At 36.1% G+C, this 13,028-nt stretch overlaps 1 protein-coding gene across 7 annotated transcripts in view; it reads left to right on the top strand.

Annotated features, from left to right (window-relative positions):
- The window catches only part of LOC123529770 (tyrosine-protein phosphatase 99A-like), a 68,375-nt gene that overhangs the window by 46,423 nt on the left and 8,924 nt on the right, over positions 1–13,028 (top strand). For all 7 annotated transcript variants that reach the window (XM_053522425.1, XM_053522424.1, XM_053522423.1 and 4 more), the window contains 12 exons: positions 592–695; positions 1,027–1,221; positions 1,695–1,771; positions 2,153–2,422; positions 2,861–3,012; positions 7,196–7,331; positions 7,781–7,930; positions 8,291–8,461; positions 9,566–9,694; positions 10,135–10,260; positions 12,092–12,240; positions 12,455–12,590. In XM_053522425.1, the coding sequence (XP_053378400.1) occupies positions 592–695; positions 1,027–1,221; positions 1,695–1,771; positions 2,153–2,422; positions 2,861–3,012; positions 7,196–7,331; positions 7,781–7,930; positions 8,291–8,461; positions 9,566–9,694; positions 10,135–10,260; positions 12,092–12,240; positions 12,455–12,590 (1,795 nt within the window). The remainder of the gene's footprint in view (positions 1–591; positions 696–1,026; positions 1,222–1,694; positions 1,772–2,152; positions 2,423–2,860; positions 3,013–7,195; positions 7,332–7,780; positions 7,931–8,290; positions 8,462–9,565; positions 9,695–10,134; positions 10,261–12,091; positions 12,241–12,454; positions 12,591–13,028) is intronic.

Here is a 13,028-nt window from a genome sequence, read left to right as displayed (position 1 = left end):
TTAAAGGAGTGAACTATTTCTCTAAGGTTGTGGTAATTGAAATGATGAAATATTTGGTCTTTGTTGTCTTCATGTTGATATCATTGGTGCATATCTGCCTGGGCACTTTTTGTCCTTGTTGGATACTGTGAATGTTTTTACTGGCACTTTCATGAGCATGAAATTGTCTTGTTTTGACCAAAATGGTTACATCACAGGAACTGGAAAGTTGCATATTTCTTGTTTTAGGTGCAAAATAAAATTGAACTTTATTTTTTGTTTGGATTGAATTTCACAGATTTACACTAACAAGAAATTCTGGAAAGTATGTCCTTAGTGGAAAATAAAAAAAATCACATTATTTAGATAATGGATGAGGATGTCTCTCCAGTTCTTTGTAAAAATGAAAAACAAAAAAACAACATGAATTTCTTTGTGAAATTAGAAATTCATATAGCATAGAAATTGTCTAAATGCCAAGGTAATTTTTAACAAGACAGCTTTTTCACATAATTATAGCATCAGTTTTCATTTGAAATAAATTAATTGTAACATGAATACATAACATCTTACCATTATATTGTTCTCTTATATGCTGGTATTTTCTTACAGGTCAATGACATGTAGAAAGTACACAAGGTCATTGGTCTATCTGGCAGTACCAACAAACTCTCAGTCTCCACAGAGTACCGTAGTCTTCCCTCCAGATACAATAGGTAAGGTTAAATCATGTTTCTGTACTGGTCAATGACATGTGCAAGAAAAGTGCACTGATACTTGAAACTTTCCATATGAACAACATAATTCAAATGTTCTATCATAACATTGTTAATATATTCTGAGATGTGATTTTTCTGTACAAAGATTGTAAAGTCATTTAGTCATTCAAGTAAACCTGTCAATTCAAAGTACATTTATATTTTTATATTATTAAATTTAATTGCCTTCCATTTACACTGCCATATTAAAAATGTTCTCTGTTGTAATCTTTCCATGAAAAAAGTGAAATGTAGGCACCTATACTAAAATACGTTATTTATATTTCAGAGGAAGACACAAAGTATCCAGAGATAAAGGTGACCGATTTCTTACAACATATTCGTGCCATGCATGCCAATAGTGATGATGGTTTCTCGGCAGAATTTGAAGATATCTCTAGTCGTACAAGAACAGACTTGATGGCCGATGCTTCCTATTTGCCGGAAAACAAAGCCAAAAATAGATATGTCAATATAAGTGCTTGTAAGTTTTACAGTGTGTTTGTAACTGTCTTTTTAGACTTAATCTTGGCATAATGATATGACATAGTTTATTTCTCAACATTTATTATTGAAAGTTTTATGTGAGAGGAAAAATGTACCTTCAGTAAAAACAACAAAAAATATTTGATATATTCAATTCAGTCATTTTGGCATGTTTCAAGGTAATCCGTTATATAGGTAAAAAGGAGGTGTAATGGTAGATAGAATACCATACCCTTAACATCAAGGTCATTTGTTTGAAACACCATGTCAGTGAAATTTGATCATAGTCTTCTTAACCATTAGTAAAGGCACTGGTTCTGATGCAGTAGTCAACCTTAAAAATATCTTTGTATTTAATAATAGGAGAGTCTTCAAAATACTGTCGATTCTGGAGTAATTAAAATAGCCCATCATATAGAAGGATTGTCTAATAGATGAATAAACAATACAATAAATAATGATCTGTTTCAGTTGACCATACAAGAGTAATATTACAACCTCTTCCGGGACGACCAAAGTCAGATTATATCAATGCAAACTTTATTGATGTAAGTCCTCCTTTGTGTTTTTCCTTAGAATATTAACTTCTTATTTGTTTTGTTATTCTTTGTAACTCAGTATCATTTAAGATGCACTTGAATTAACTGATGGAGAAATGAAGATAAAATGTACTTGGTTTTCCCTAGAGCATAGAATGCAAATTTCTCATAAATTATTTAATAGAGCATAGCAATTTTTATATTCAACCCTCAATATAAATAAACTGTAACTGGTTACACAGTTGATGTTGACTTCTTCTTTTGTGTTGTCTGATACAGAAACTAATTGTGTTAAGATTGTAGAATACTGCAGGAATATATTTTTGCTCTTTCATCTTTTTTTTTTTGCACATGCAGATGCGTCAAGTAATGTTTGTGTTTCCCTTGCAGGGCTACAATAAACCTCATGCCTACATAGCAACCCAGGGTCCCCTGCCACATACCTTTGCCGATTTTTGGAGGATGATTTGGGAGCAGGGCTCCATTGTTATTATAATGATCACTAACCTGATCGAGCGGGGTCGCCGGAAGTGCGACATGTACTGGCCTGAGGATGGCTCAGAGACATATGGCTACGTTACTGTCAAACACATCAATACTTTCTCCAGAGCGCATTACACTGTTAGAATGTTTTCTCTAAAAAGTATTAAGAATAAAAAGGTAAGTACATAAATTGTTTAGAAAACATTTATTCATCATTCATATCTTTTCAAAGCCTGAAAGTTACAGTTTACATGACATTCAAGGGGTAATTGCGAAAGAGATCTAAGTGCATATAAATAAAGAAGCACTTCGACTTCTTTTGCATTTACCCCTCAAAGTAGTTCTTTGATAATTATATGATTTCTTCTGACATAGATTAATACGAGAACTAAGTCAGTATTATATAGTTCCCTCCAGAAGTCTGGAGAGCAGTAGAAAATAACTGTAAAAGTGTTTAAACATGAAATTTAATGTTTGTTATTTCTTTGTTTTACTTCTCACTTGTCTCTAGTCTTTTTAAAGGGACTGCAGTTTTACCTTCTTTAACATAATTGCTTCTAAAAGTCTTTTATGTTATTGTATCAAGTTAAAAAATGAAGTGTTTATGATTTACAGAAGCATGTATCCGAGCGTATAGTGTACCAGTATCACTATACAGAGTGGCCTGACCATGGTGTTCCTGAGTTCACTCTACCAGTTCTAAAGTTCATACAGAAATCTTCAGGAGAAAATCCTCCAGGGGCTGGCCCCATTGTCATTCACTGCAGGTCAGTTTAAATGACTTAAATTTATTTGAAATAAATTTAAATTTATATTTCCAAACAATTTTCTCTTCATATGATTTATGAACTGGACTAAGGATTAGGTTGATTTGATTGATTACATTAGGTAATGCATTTAGTTTTGGCCAGGGACCTTCTGTTGAAAGATCTGTGGAGCTAACTAGTAATGATTATTGGGTTTGGTTGTGACCCGCCATGGAAATATGTGGGGTCAGTATGATAAATGTGGAGTGAGGTGTTAGCCGAGTCTCCGTATTTATCATACTTACTCCACATACTTCTGTGGAGGGTTACTAACAAACCCTATGCTTGATTTATTTTATTGACCACTTATTTTAAGCTTAGAACAACATAGATTATCTACTGACCCTGCATAGAAATAAGAGGGTCACCATGTGACCATCTTTTATCCAACAAAATTGCTAGAATCTTGTGGGAGGAACACAAATAAAATATCAACAAGTAATAAAATCAGTGTAAGTATTTGGAACCCCATGGAAACTTTATGTAATAGGGAAATAACTTAAAGAAAAGCTGGCACGCTGGTGGAAAGTGTACATTAGTTCAGGGGCAGAAAAACATCAAAATTTGCTCCGTCAATACACGATCAGTGAAAAATAAAACACTCTCCATATGTGACTTCATCCTTACAAATGAATTCGACATTTGTGCCATAACTGAAACATGGCTCGGTAGCTCTGTTGACAAAGCGTGCATTGGCGAACTCGTGCCCGACTGTTACAAAATGAAACATGTCCCTCGTAGTGGTAGGCGCGGCGGGGGCGTAGCAATTATTCACAAGAGAGCCATACAAGTGAACATTGTCACATCAAGCAAAGACAACGAATTTTCCCAATTTGAGTATATGGATTGCAATGTAGTTACAGGCGGACACTCCATAGGCCTACGGCTTGCCATTATATACCGGCCACCCCCTTCCAAAGAAAACGGTTTAAACACAAATATTTTCCTGGAGCAAGAATGGCCCAATTTCTTAACTAAATATGCTACAATTGACAAGACCACCATCATTGTAGGGGACCTTAACTTCCATCTTGATTTACCGGAAAATAGTGAAACAAAAAAGTTTACAAGCAGTCTAGATGCATGTGGCATGCGTCAACATGTACAAGAACCAACACATGTAGCTGGGCATACGTTGGATGTAGTGATAACCAGAGATAATGATGTCACGGTTTCAAATATCGAAGTCATAGATCCTGGACTCTCTGATTCAAATGGAAAGATGTCACGTGATCATTTTGCTGTGATATTTGACGCTAAAGCTTCCAAACCACCCTCAGTACGAAAAACTGTGTCGTACAGGAAATTACGTTCGATCGACATTGACTCATTTCGAGAAGACATACGAAGAATAGATTTCTTTAACACACAATGCACTCCATCTGATACTGATATCGATGAATTTGTGGAGGAATATTCAAATCAGTTAATTTCTATAGTAGACAAACACGCCCCTTTGACTACCAAGACTATTGTGTTAAGACCTTCATGTCCTTGGTATACCGAGCAACTCCACAAAGCAAAACATCAGAAACGAACATTAGAACGGAAATGGCGTGAAAGTAAGCTCACAATCGATCACCAAATTTACAGAACACAGTGTGCTGAAGTGAATAAGATGCTAAAACAAGCTCGTGTTGAATACTATACAGGCAAAATTGACTCATGTGGCAGTGATCATAAGAGTTTATCAAAGATTACCAAAAATCTTCTTGGCGATACAAATCAGATGATTTTACCATCACAATCATCTCCACAGCATCTCGCACAAGATTTCAGTGACTTCTTTATTGGAAAGATCGAAACAATCAGAAACGATATAGCATCGCAAACACAATCTGTATCTGATTTAGATGACATAGAAACTGAATACACAGGTGTCAATTATGTAGAGTTTACTCAAGCCTCAGAAGACGAAGTGAAATCAATTATCAAAAAGTCAGCAAACAAATCATGCGAACTAGATCCTATCCCAACATGGTTATTAAAAGAATGTCTTGACGAACTAACACCAGTGATAACAACAATTATGAATGCATCTCTAGATGCTGCGTATGTGCCCAAAGCGTTCAAACATTCACGAATAAGACCTCTTCTAAAAAGCCAAGCCTAGATTCTAATGTCCTAAAAAACTATAGACCTGTGTCAAACTTGCCGTTTCTGTCTAAAATCTTAGAAAAAGTGTAGATGTTCGAATTGAAAATCATCTGAGGAACAACGAACTTCATGAAGTTAATCAATCTGCTTATAAAAAATTCCACTCAACCGAAACCGCCCTATTAAAAGTTCAAAATGACATTCTTCAATCGTTGGATAAGAACAATGTGACTATTCTTGTGATGCTTGATCTCTCTGCAGCATTTGACACTATTGACCACGGGACGTTGATTCATCGCCTTGAACGTCACTTTGGTGTTACAGGCAAACCACTCGCATGGATGATGTCATACCTTAGTGACCGCTACCAGACCGTATGCATAGATGGCGAGCTATCACAACCAGTGCTAATGAAGTACAGTGTACCCCAAGGGTCTGTCCTGGGGCCAAAGAACTACACAATGTACACAAAACCAGTTGGAGCTATCTGCAGAAAGCACGGACTGAACAATCATTTCTATGCGGACGATTCGCAGTTATATCAATCCTTCAAACCAATAAATAAAATGTCTATTGAAGAGACCATTCATCGCGTTGAAAGTTGTTTAAAGGATATAGTAAGTTGGATGAATACTAACATGTTGAAACTCAATGCTGAAAAAACAGAATTAATCATATTTTCATCTGAACACAAGACACAATCTGTTTCAAACATATCTGTGAAAGTGGACGGATCTGAAATCAAACAATCAGGCAGTGTCAGGAACCTCGGTGCTTTCCTGGATTCGAACATGAGGATGGAGCAACATGTGAATAGTGTGTGTAGGAATTCCTATGCACAGTTGCGGCAAATTAGTCACATCAGACAATATATAACCGCAAACGCAGCCAAATCTCTAATCAACTCTCTTGTTACATCACGTTTGGATTATTGCAACTCTCTTCTATATGGAATTCCAAAACGGTCAATGAACAAACTGCAATATGTCCAAAACACGGCAGCTAGAATCGTAACCAGAACATCCAGATACGACCATATAACGCCGGTTCTGCGTGAACTCCATTGGCTTCCTGTGCAATGTAGGGTAGAATACAAAATTATAACACATACATATAAGGCACTCAAAGATCAATCACCAGCTTATGTAGCGAACATGCTAGAAATATATACACCATCCAGAAATCTGAGATCGCAGAATAATGCATTAAAACTAGTGGTGCCCAAATGTCGAACAATACGATTTGGTGACAGGAGCTTTCAGACAGCTGCTGCGAGGTTATGGAATGCCCTCCCATCTGGCATAAGAGAGTGCAAGACCGTGCAAAGTTTCAAAAAAGCGCTAAAGACGCATTATTTCATACAATTCTTTGGCAACTAACATCTCACTGATTACCTGATTTATAATGTAGGTACTTTGCCGGCCAATTAATTACTTTAATTAAGAACTCCAGTGTGACAGAATAATGTTGGCGGTGTTTTTTTTTTTTTTTTTTCTGTGGGATGTATCATGGATGTTCTCCGGACCGTTTGGGTGGGGATTGACCCAATCATCCGGGACGGTTTGCATGCTGTGATGCATTTCGCAGACATCATACCGTTTAATTCCGTCTGTTCAAAATGTAAGATATCTTCTGTTCTATTCTGCTCTGACCTGTGTCTTTGATAGGTCAGTTAATGTTTTATGATATTGTATTTTTGTTTCATGTTTTGATCTGCCTACCTTCCAATTTAAAATGCTTGGTATCTTATTACCGTAATGTAATTTTAATTTCTTCTATAATAGTTCAATTCCCATTTTTTTATTGAACATTATATAAATGTTTTTTATGTAAAGCACTTTTGAACGTATTTTTATATGAAAAGAGTGCTATATAAATGTGGTATATAATAATAATTAGTACACAAAAGTAGTGCTAAAATCCTAGAACATAGGATATTATTAACATAAAGTTTATTACATTGCCTTCAATTTATAGATTCATTGTTTAGATTTATTGTCAGGAAATCCCTCATACATTCATTGTGACACGGTTTTTGTTTTTACAGTGCTGGTGTTGGGCGGACTGGTACCTATATTTTGATAGAGGCAATGATCAAACAGATAAAAGACAAGGGCACAGTCAATATTCCTGCTTCCTTATTACATATTCGACAACAGAGAAACTTTCTCGTACAAACTGAGGTTAGTGAGTGGAAAATCAGCAAGTGTTTCTACATTTATTATACATTTGATAACTTCTGAAACCATGAAAATTATGTCATGAAATATTAGGTCTGACATTTGTAAAATTTTATAGTTACTTAGTGCTTTAGATTTTACGTTAAAGTAGAGCAGCAGTCTAAATGAATAATATGAATAATTACATGGTTAGAAAAGCACTTCTTACAACGATACAAAGTTGTAAAGGGAGCTAATATTATAAAAAGATTCAATTGTAATTTCTACTATGGTATTCAAATATTCAGACCTATTACAAATGTAAAAAGATAAGAATATAAGAAAATATTTCATGTCCATGTCAAAAAAATGTTGCAGCCACATTGTAACCAAATTCATTACAACAGTGGCAGAGTACCGGTACATCTTGACACAGGGTGATAGATGTAAACTTATACTATATATTTACACAGGAGCAGTATATGTTGATACACGATGCAATAGCAGAGTACATCCTCACACAGGGTGATACAGAAATCAAAGAACACGACATCAGTAAATACCTGACACAAGTTACCCATCAAGTCAATGGGGAAATGACCTCCCTAGATATACAATATAATGTAAGTTGCTTGTTTAAAATTTCAAAGAAATGTCATACATTAATGTTTGTTGTTGCATGAACTATTGCTGGTGGTGCATAGCATTTTTGTGTTGAAATATCACAATTCACTCAGTAAGGGTAGGTAGAGGAACATTTTGAAATATGTGAATTGTTTTGTATATATTATGCACATATTTATAAGAAATTTTTTTGTATTTCTTAATTATGATTGTTGACACAGACACAAGTTGTACAAAATGTAAGTGGGGAATTTGATATTGTAACAGCAAAAAGATGCCTATATCGTCATCTTACATGATAGTTAGCCAGGTCTATGGTTGTTTCTGTGTGATTATATCACTTGATGTGTTTATTTCAGCTGGTCACAAACTTCAGTCCCAAACCAGATGACATGTTCCATGCGTTGAAGAGTGTGAACCTGTGTAAGAATCGCCAGCTGGACATGGTTCCATTAAGTGTGAAACGTGTAGTGTTACCTATGAAACCCGGTGTAGAAGGCTCCGATTATATAAATGCCACATATCTACAGGTAAGAATCTTTTTTGAAGCTCAAGTTATCTAGTTTGACTGTCGACACTCTTGAGGTAACAGTTTTGGATTAGTCTTAATGAAACTTGGTCAGAATGATACAATCAATAAAGTCTCAGATGATTGCATAACTGGATCATCTTGGGTCAAAAACTAGGTCACTTGGTCATTCAATAGGAAAATGTTGTCAATGCCCTAATGGCCATATTTCATACTTGATCTTCATAAGCTTTGTCAGAATGTTTGTCTCTTAGAAAGTTTACATCTAGTTTGAAAACTGTATTATTTAGGTAAAAAGCTAGGTGATAAAAAAGGACACATTTTCTACCTGATCTTAGTGATATTTAGGCAGAATGTTTATCTGTTTAAAATCTAAAATTAATTTATTACTTGGTCACTTGGATGAAAAACTAGGCCACGAAGTAAAATCATCCAAAAAACTTGGTAAATGATCTACTAAATGTACACAGAACATGGTCAGAATGTTTGTCTCTGTGAAATCTACTTTAAATAATATCACAGAAGTGTTGCTTCCTTGGTCATGTTCCAAGATTGTTCAGATGGTTCCAGTTTGTCGAAAACATGGCCACCAGAGAGGTGGTCACTTTTTCATATATGTAATACAGTATTTCACATATGCATAAAGAGTATACTTTAAAAATATTCTTGCCAGAAACACTAGCCTGATTTCAAAATAATTCCACAGATATTATTTTATGTGTGACCCTGTACCAAAATTGTTCAAACAATCTGTGAAACTCAAGTGAGTTATTATGGGCCTTCATGGCCCTCTTGTTTGTTTCTTAATGAAGTACTTTTAAGGTAGTGAACCCACAGTGACACTGGCGGTTTCTGCCTGATTACATTTTCATGTTGACCTATTTGGTATTCTTCAGTTGTAAATATAGTTAAACACACACATGGTTTTCGGTAAAAAATGGCATGTGCAGAAAAAGGAATGTGTGGAAAAAGTATATGGATATGCTTTAACAGCCAGTTATTATTGCAGACCCACTACCTTAAGTCATTTTAGGGAGTTATTCTCTACATACATACACCAGATATATTTAATGAGCTTGAGTCTAATTAAGTAGTTTAATTACAGGGCTACAACAAAAGTAACGAGTTTATAATTACCCAGCATCCCCTAGAACACACAGTAGAAGATTTCTGGAGAATGGTTTGGGATCAGAACACGTCAGTTATAGTTCAGCTCTCTGATGTTGATGATGATGTAAGTATTCTATAAATATTCTTGCTAAAGTTACTCAGCAATTCTTGGAATTACCCATCATCCCTGACAAAGAAATGGAAGACTCCTGAAAAATTGTGGAATCCGGCTGCCTCTGTTACTGTGAAGCTGCCTGATGTTGATGGTGATGAAAGTGTTCAGAAAATATCCTAGGCATTTCCTATCAATTGATTTTCAGTTTTGTTTCAAAGTACAATAAGAATTGAGATATTTCATGAAGGCTGATTTTATATTTGCAGCCTCTATATATGTCACAGAAGTATGGCTTCTAATGTTGTCTAGATACTCTACCTTTGTGTGTTTGATTTGGAAGTCCAAGGAACAATTAGCATGCATCAGATTGAGGTTTCTGATTTTCACATGTGTTTTGATAATTCATTCTCATTATTTTTATAACCAATCTGTGTAACTTGTATTTGCAGGAGTTCAAAAGTTTTTGGCCAGAGAAGGACAGTCCTATAGATATTGGTTGTTTCAAGTTAACATATCGAGAAGATGATGATGAAAAGAAGTATAGGATCCGAGAATTCCTCTTGCAGTCCAATCAGGTAAATTTTGTATATCTTCTACAGTCCAACCATGTAATTTCCATGTAAAATCTTAGAATTCCTTCTACATTTCAACCAGGTAAATTCTGTGTAAAGTCTCGGAATTCTTCCAGCAATCCAACCAAGTAGCATATAGCATCCAAGAATTTCATCTACAGTTCAACCAGGGAAGTTCTGTTCCGGGAGTTTTTTTACAGCCCAATCGGGTAACTGCTTTGTATACATATCAGGTTTTAGTAGTAGGTCTCTGTGGCTGAGAAGTACAGGCAAAGACATTGAATATGTTGTCAGTTCTCACTGTAGTGTAGAAATACATCAGTGGTCAGATTTTATCATGTGGAATCTCTCCACCTGGCTTATGAAGACTGAATGTTGGAAAGTTGGTAATGTGGCCCTTTTTCTACTAGTATGACTTTAAACCTTACAAAACAGACATTATCTTCACAGCTGTTTTAGCAGACTCTTTTTTGGTTTTAGCTCACCTGAGCCAAAGGCTCATGTTGAGCTTTTGCGACCACTCAATGTCCGTCATGTATCGTCCATCGTGTGTTGTCCGTCGGTCAACATTTTCTAAAAATATCTTCTTGAAAACCACTGGGAAGAATAACACCAAACTTCACAGGAATGATCCTTGGGTGGCCCCCTTTCAAAGTTGTTCAAAGAATTGAATTCCATGCAGAACTCTGGTTGCCATGGCAACCAAAAGGAAAAACTTAAAAAATCTTCTTATCCAAAACCACAGGGCATAGGGCTTTGATATCTGGTATGTATCTAGTGGTCCTCTACCAAGAATGTTCAAATTATCCCCCTAGGTTCAAATATGGCCCCGCCCTGGGGGTCACATGGTTTATATAGACTTATATAGGGAAAACTTTGAAAATCTTCTTGTCCAAAACCACAAGGCCTAGGGTTTTGATATTTGGTATGTAGCATCATCTAGTGGTCCTCCACCAAGATTGTTCAAATTATCCCCCTACAGTCAAATATGGCCCAGCCCCGGGGGTCACATGGTTAATATAGTTTTATATAGACATATAGGAAAAAAAGTTTTAGAATCTTCTTGTCTGAAACCACAAGACATAGGTCTTTGATATTTGGTTTGTAGCATTGTCTTATGGTCCTCTTCTAAAAATTTTCAAATTGTACCCCTAGGGTAAAAAGAGGCCCTGCTCTGGGGGTCCCAAGTTTTACATAGACTTATATAGGAAAAAACTTTAAAAATCTTCTTGTCTGAAACCACAAGACCTAGGCTTTTGATATTTGGTATGTTGCATTGCCTAGTAGTCCTCTACCAAAATTGTTTAAATTATGCCCTGCCCCGGGCTTAGTTATTATATGAGTTCTCTGGGGAAAAATACTTAAAAAAATATCTGATCCTGTTTCCAAGACTGTTTAATAATAATTACCTGATGACCACAAGTAATATGATGTCACTTAACTGTGACTTTGACCTGCTGACCTACTTTCTTGTTTTTTAAAATACAGCCTTGAAATTTGGAGGACATACACAGTTTTGCACACCGATCATAAAACTGACTCATTGACCATGAATGTGACCTACTGACTTTCTTAATATTTTAGCATCAGTTTGACATTTGAAACATGTAGCTCCAGTGAGCAATCCAGGGTCATCATGACTGTCTTGTTTGAGCTTGGTTGCTGTCATATGGAAAGAGAGCCATATTGTTTTTGTCGGAGATAAGTTTACTACTTCAGAAAGAGTAGTTCTGCTATTCACAAAGTAGGTATACTAGGCATTCAGGTTGAGTTTAATGCAGTACGGGTTGAAATGTTATGTTAATGTTTCAAAATACATCTCCGTATTTTACAGGATGACTACATTTTAATGACAAGAATTGTGAAACCTGTCAATCCTTGGCCTACGGCGTGTCACCCGCGACATCATGTGTTTGATATGGTGGACGAGGTACAAACCTTACACCGGCAGAATGATATAGGTCCAGTTATAGTTGTCGACAGGTACGGTTCATCATCTTTTTCTTCTCCTTTTTAGATGTAAACCAAAGACGGTATTTGAAAAGTTATCCAATGTTTCATAATATGGTCTAAACCTTGGGGGCCTTTGTAAGCCATTAAAACTGGAATATGGTCAAATGTCGCAAGTCTCCTGTGAGTTTCAGACATAAACAAAAGACATTATATTAGAAATATAACAACATGCTGTATTTTGTAGGTATGGCGGTGTGGAAGCTGCAACGTTTTGTGCTATGATCAGTATCTATGACCAGTTACAGTTTGATAAATCAGTCAACATTTACCAACTTGCTAAACTCTATCACCTCAAGAGGGCTGGCTGTGTCGGATCAAAGGTATAACATTAATATGTTGCCTAGTAGTATAAGTTCTGTTAATTAAATATTCATGGCCTTTGAATGGGTTATTGACTTACTTATTATGGTTTAATGTATATGAGCCGTGCCATGGGAAAACCAACATAGTGGCTTTGCGACCAGCATGGATCCAGACCAGCCTGCGCATCCGCGCAGTCTGGTCAGGATCCATGCTGTTTGCTAACAGTTTCTCCAATTCCAATAGGCTTTAAAAGCGAACAGCATGGATCCTGACCAGACTGTGCGGATGCGCAGGCTGGTCTGGATCCATGCTGGTCGCATACCCACTATGTTGGTTTTCTCATGGCACGGCTCATATGAATAATGCCTAAATGGTAGATAATCCAAGAATTTGTCAAGATGGAACCTTTAAATGCCCCTGCTGTTTGTATTTGTTTAAAGCTTTTGCCAGTGCAG

Source organism: Mercenaria mercenaria, chromosome 13, assembly GCF_021730395.1.
Source record: "Mercenaria mercenaria strain notata chromosome 13, MADL_Memer_1, whole genome shotgun sequence".
Lineage (NCBI taxonomy): Eukaryota > Metazoa > Mollusca > Bivalvia > Venerida > Veneridae > Mercenaria > Mercenaria mercenaria.
The sequence above is the reverse complement of the archived record's forward strand: the minus strand, read 5'-3'. Positions and strand labels throughout refer to the sequence as shown.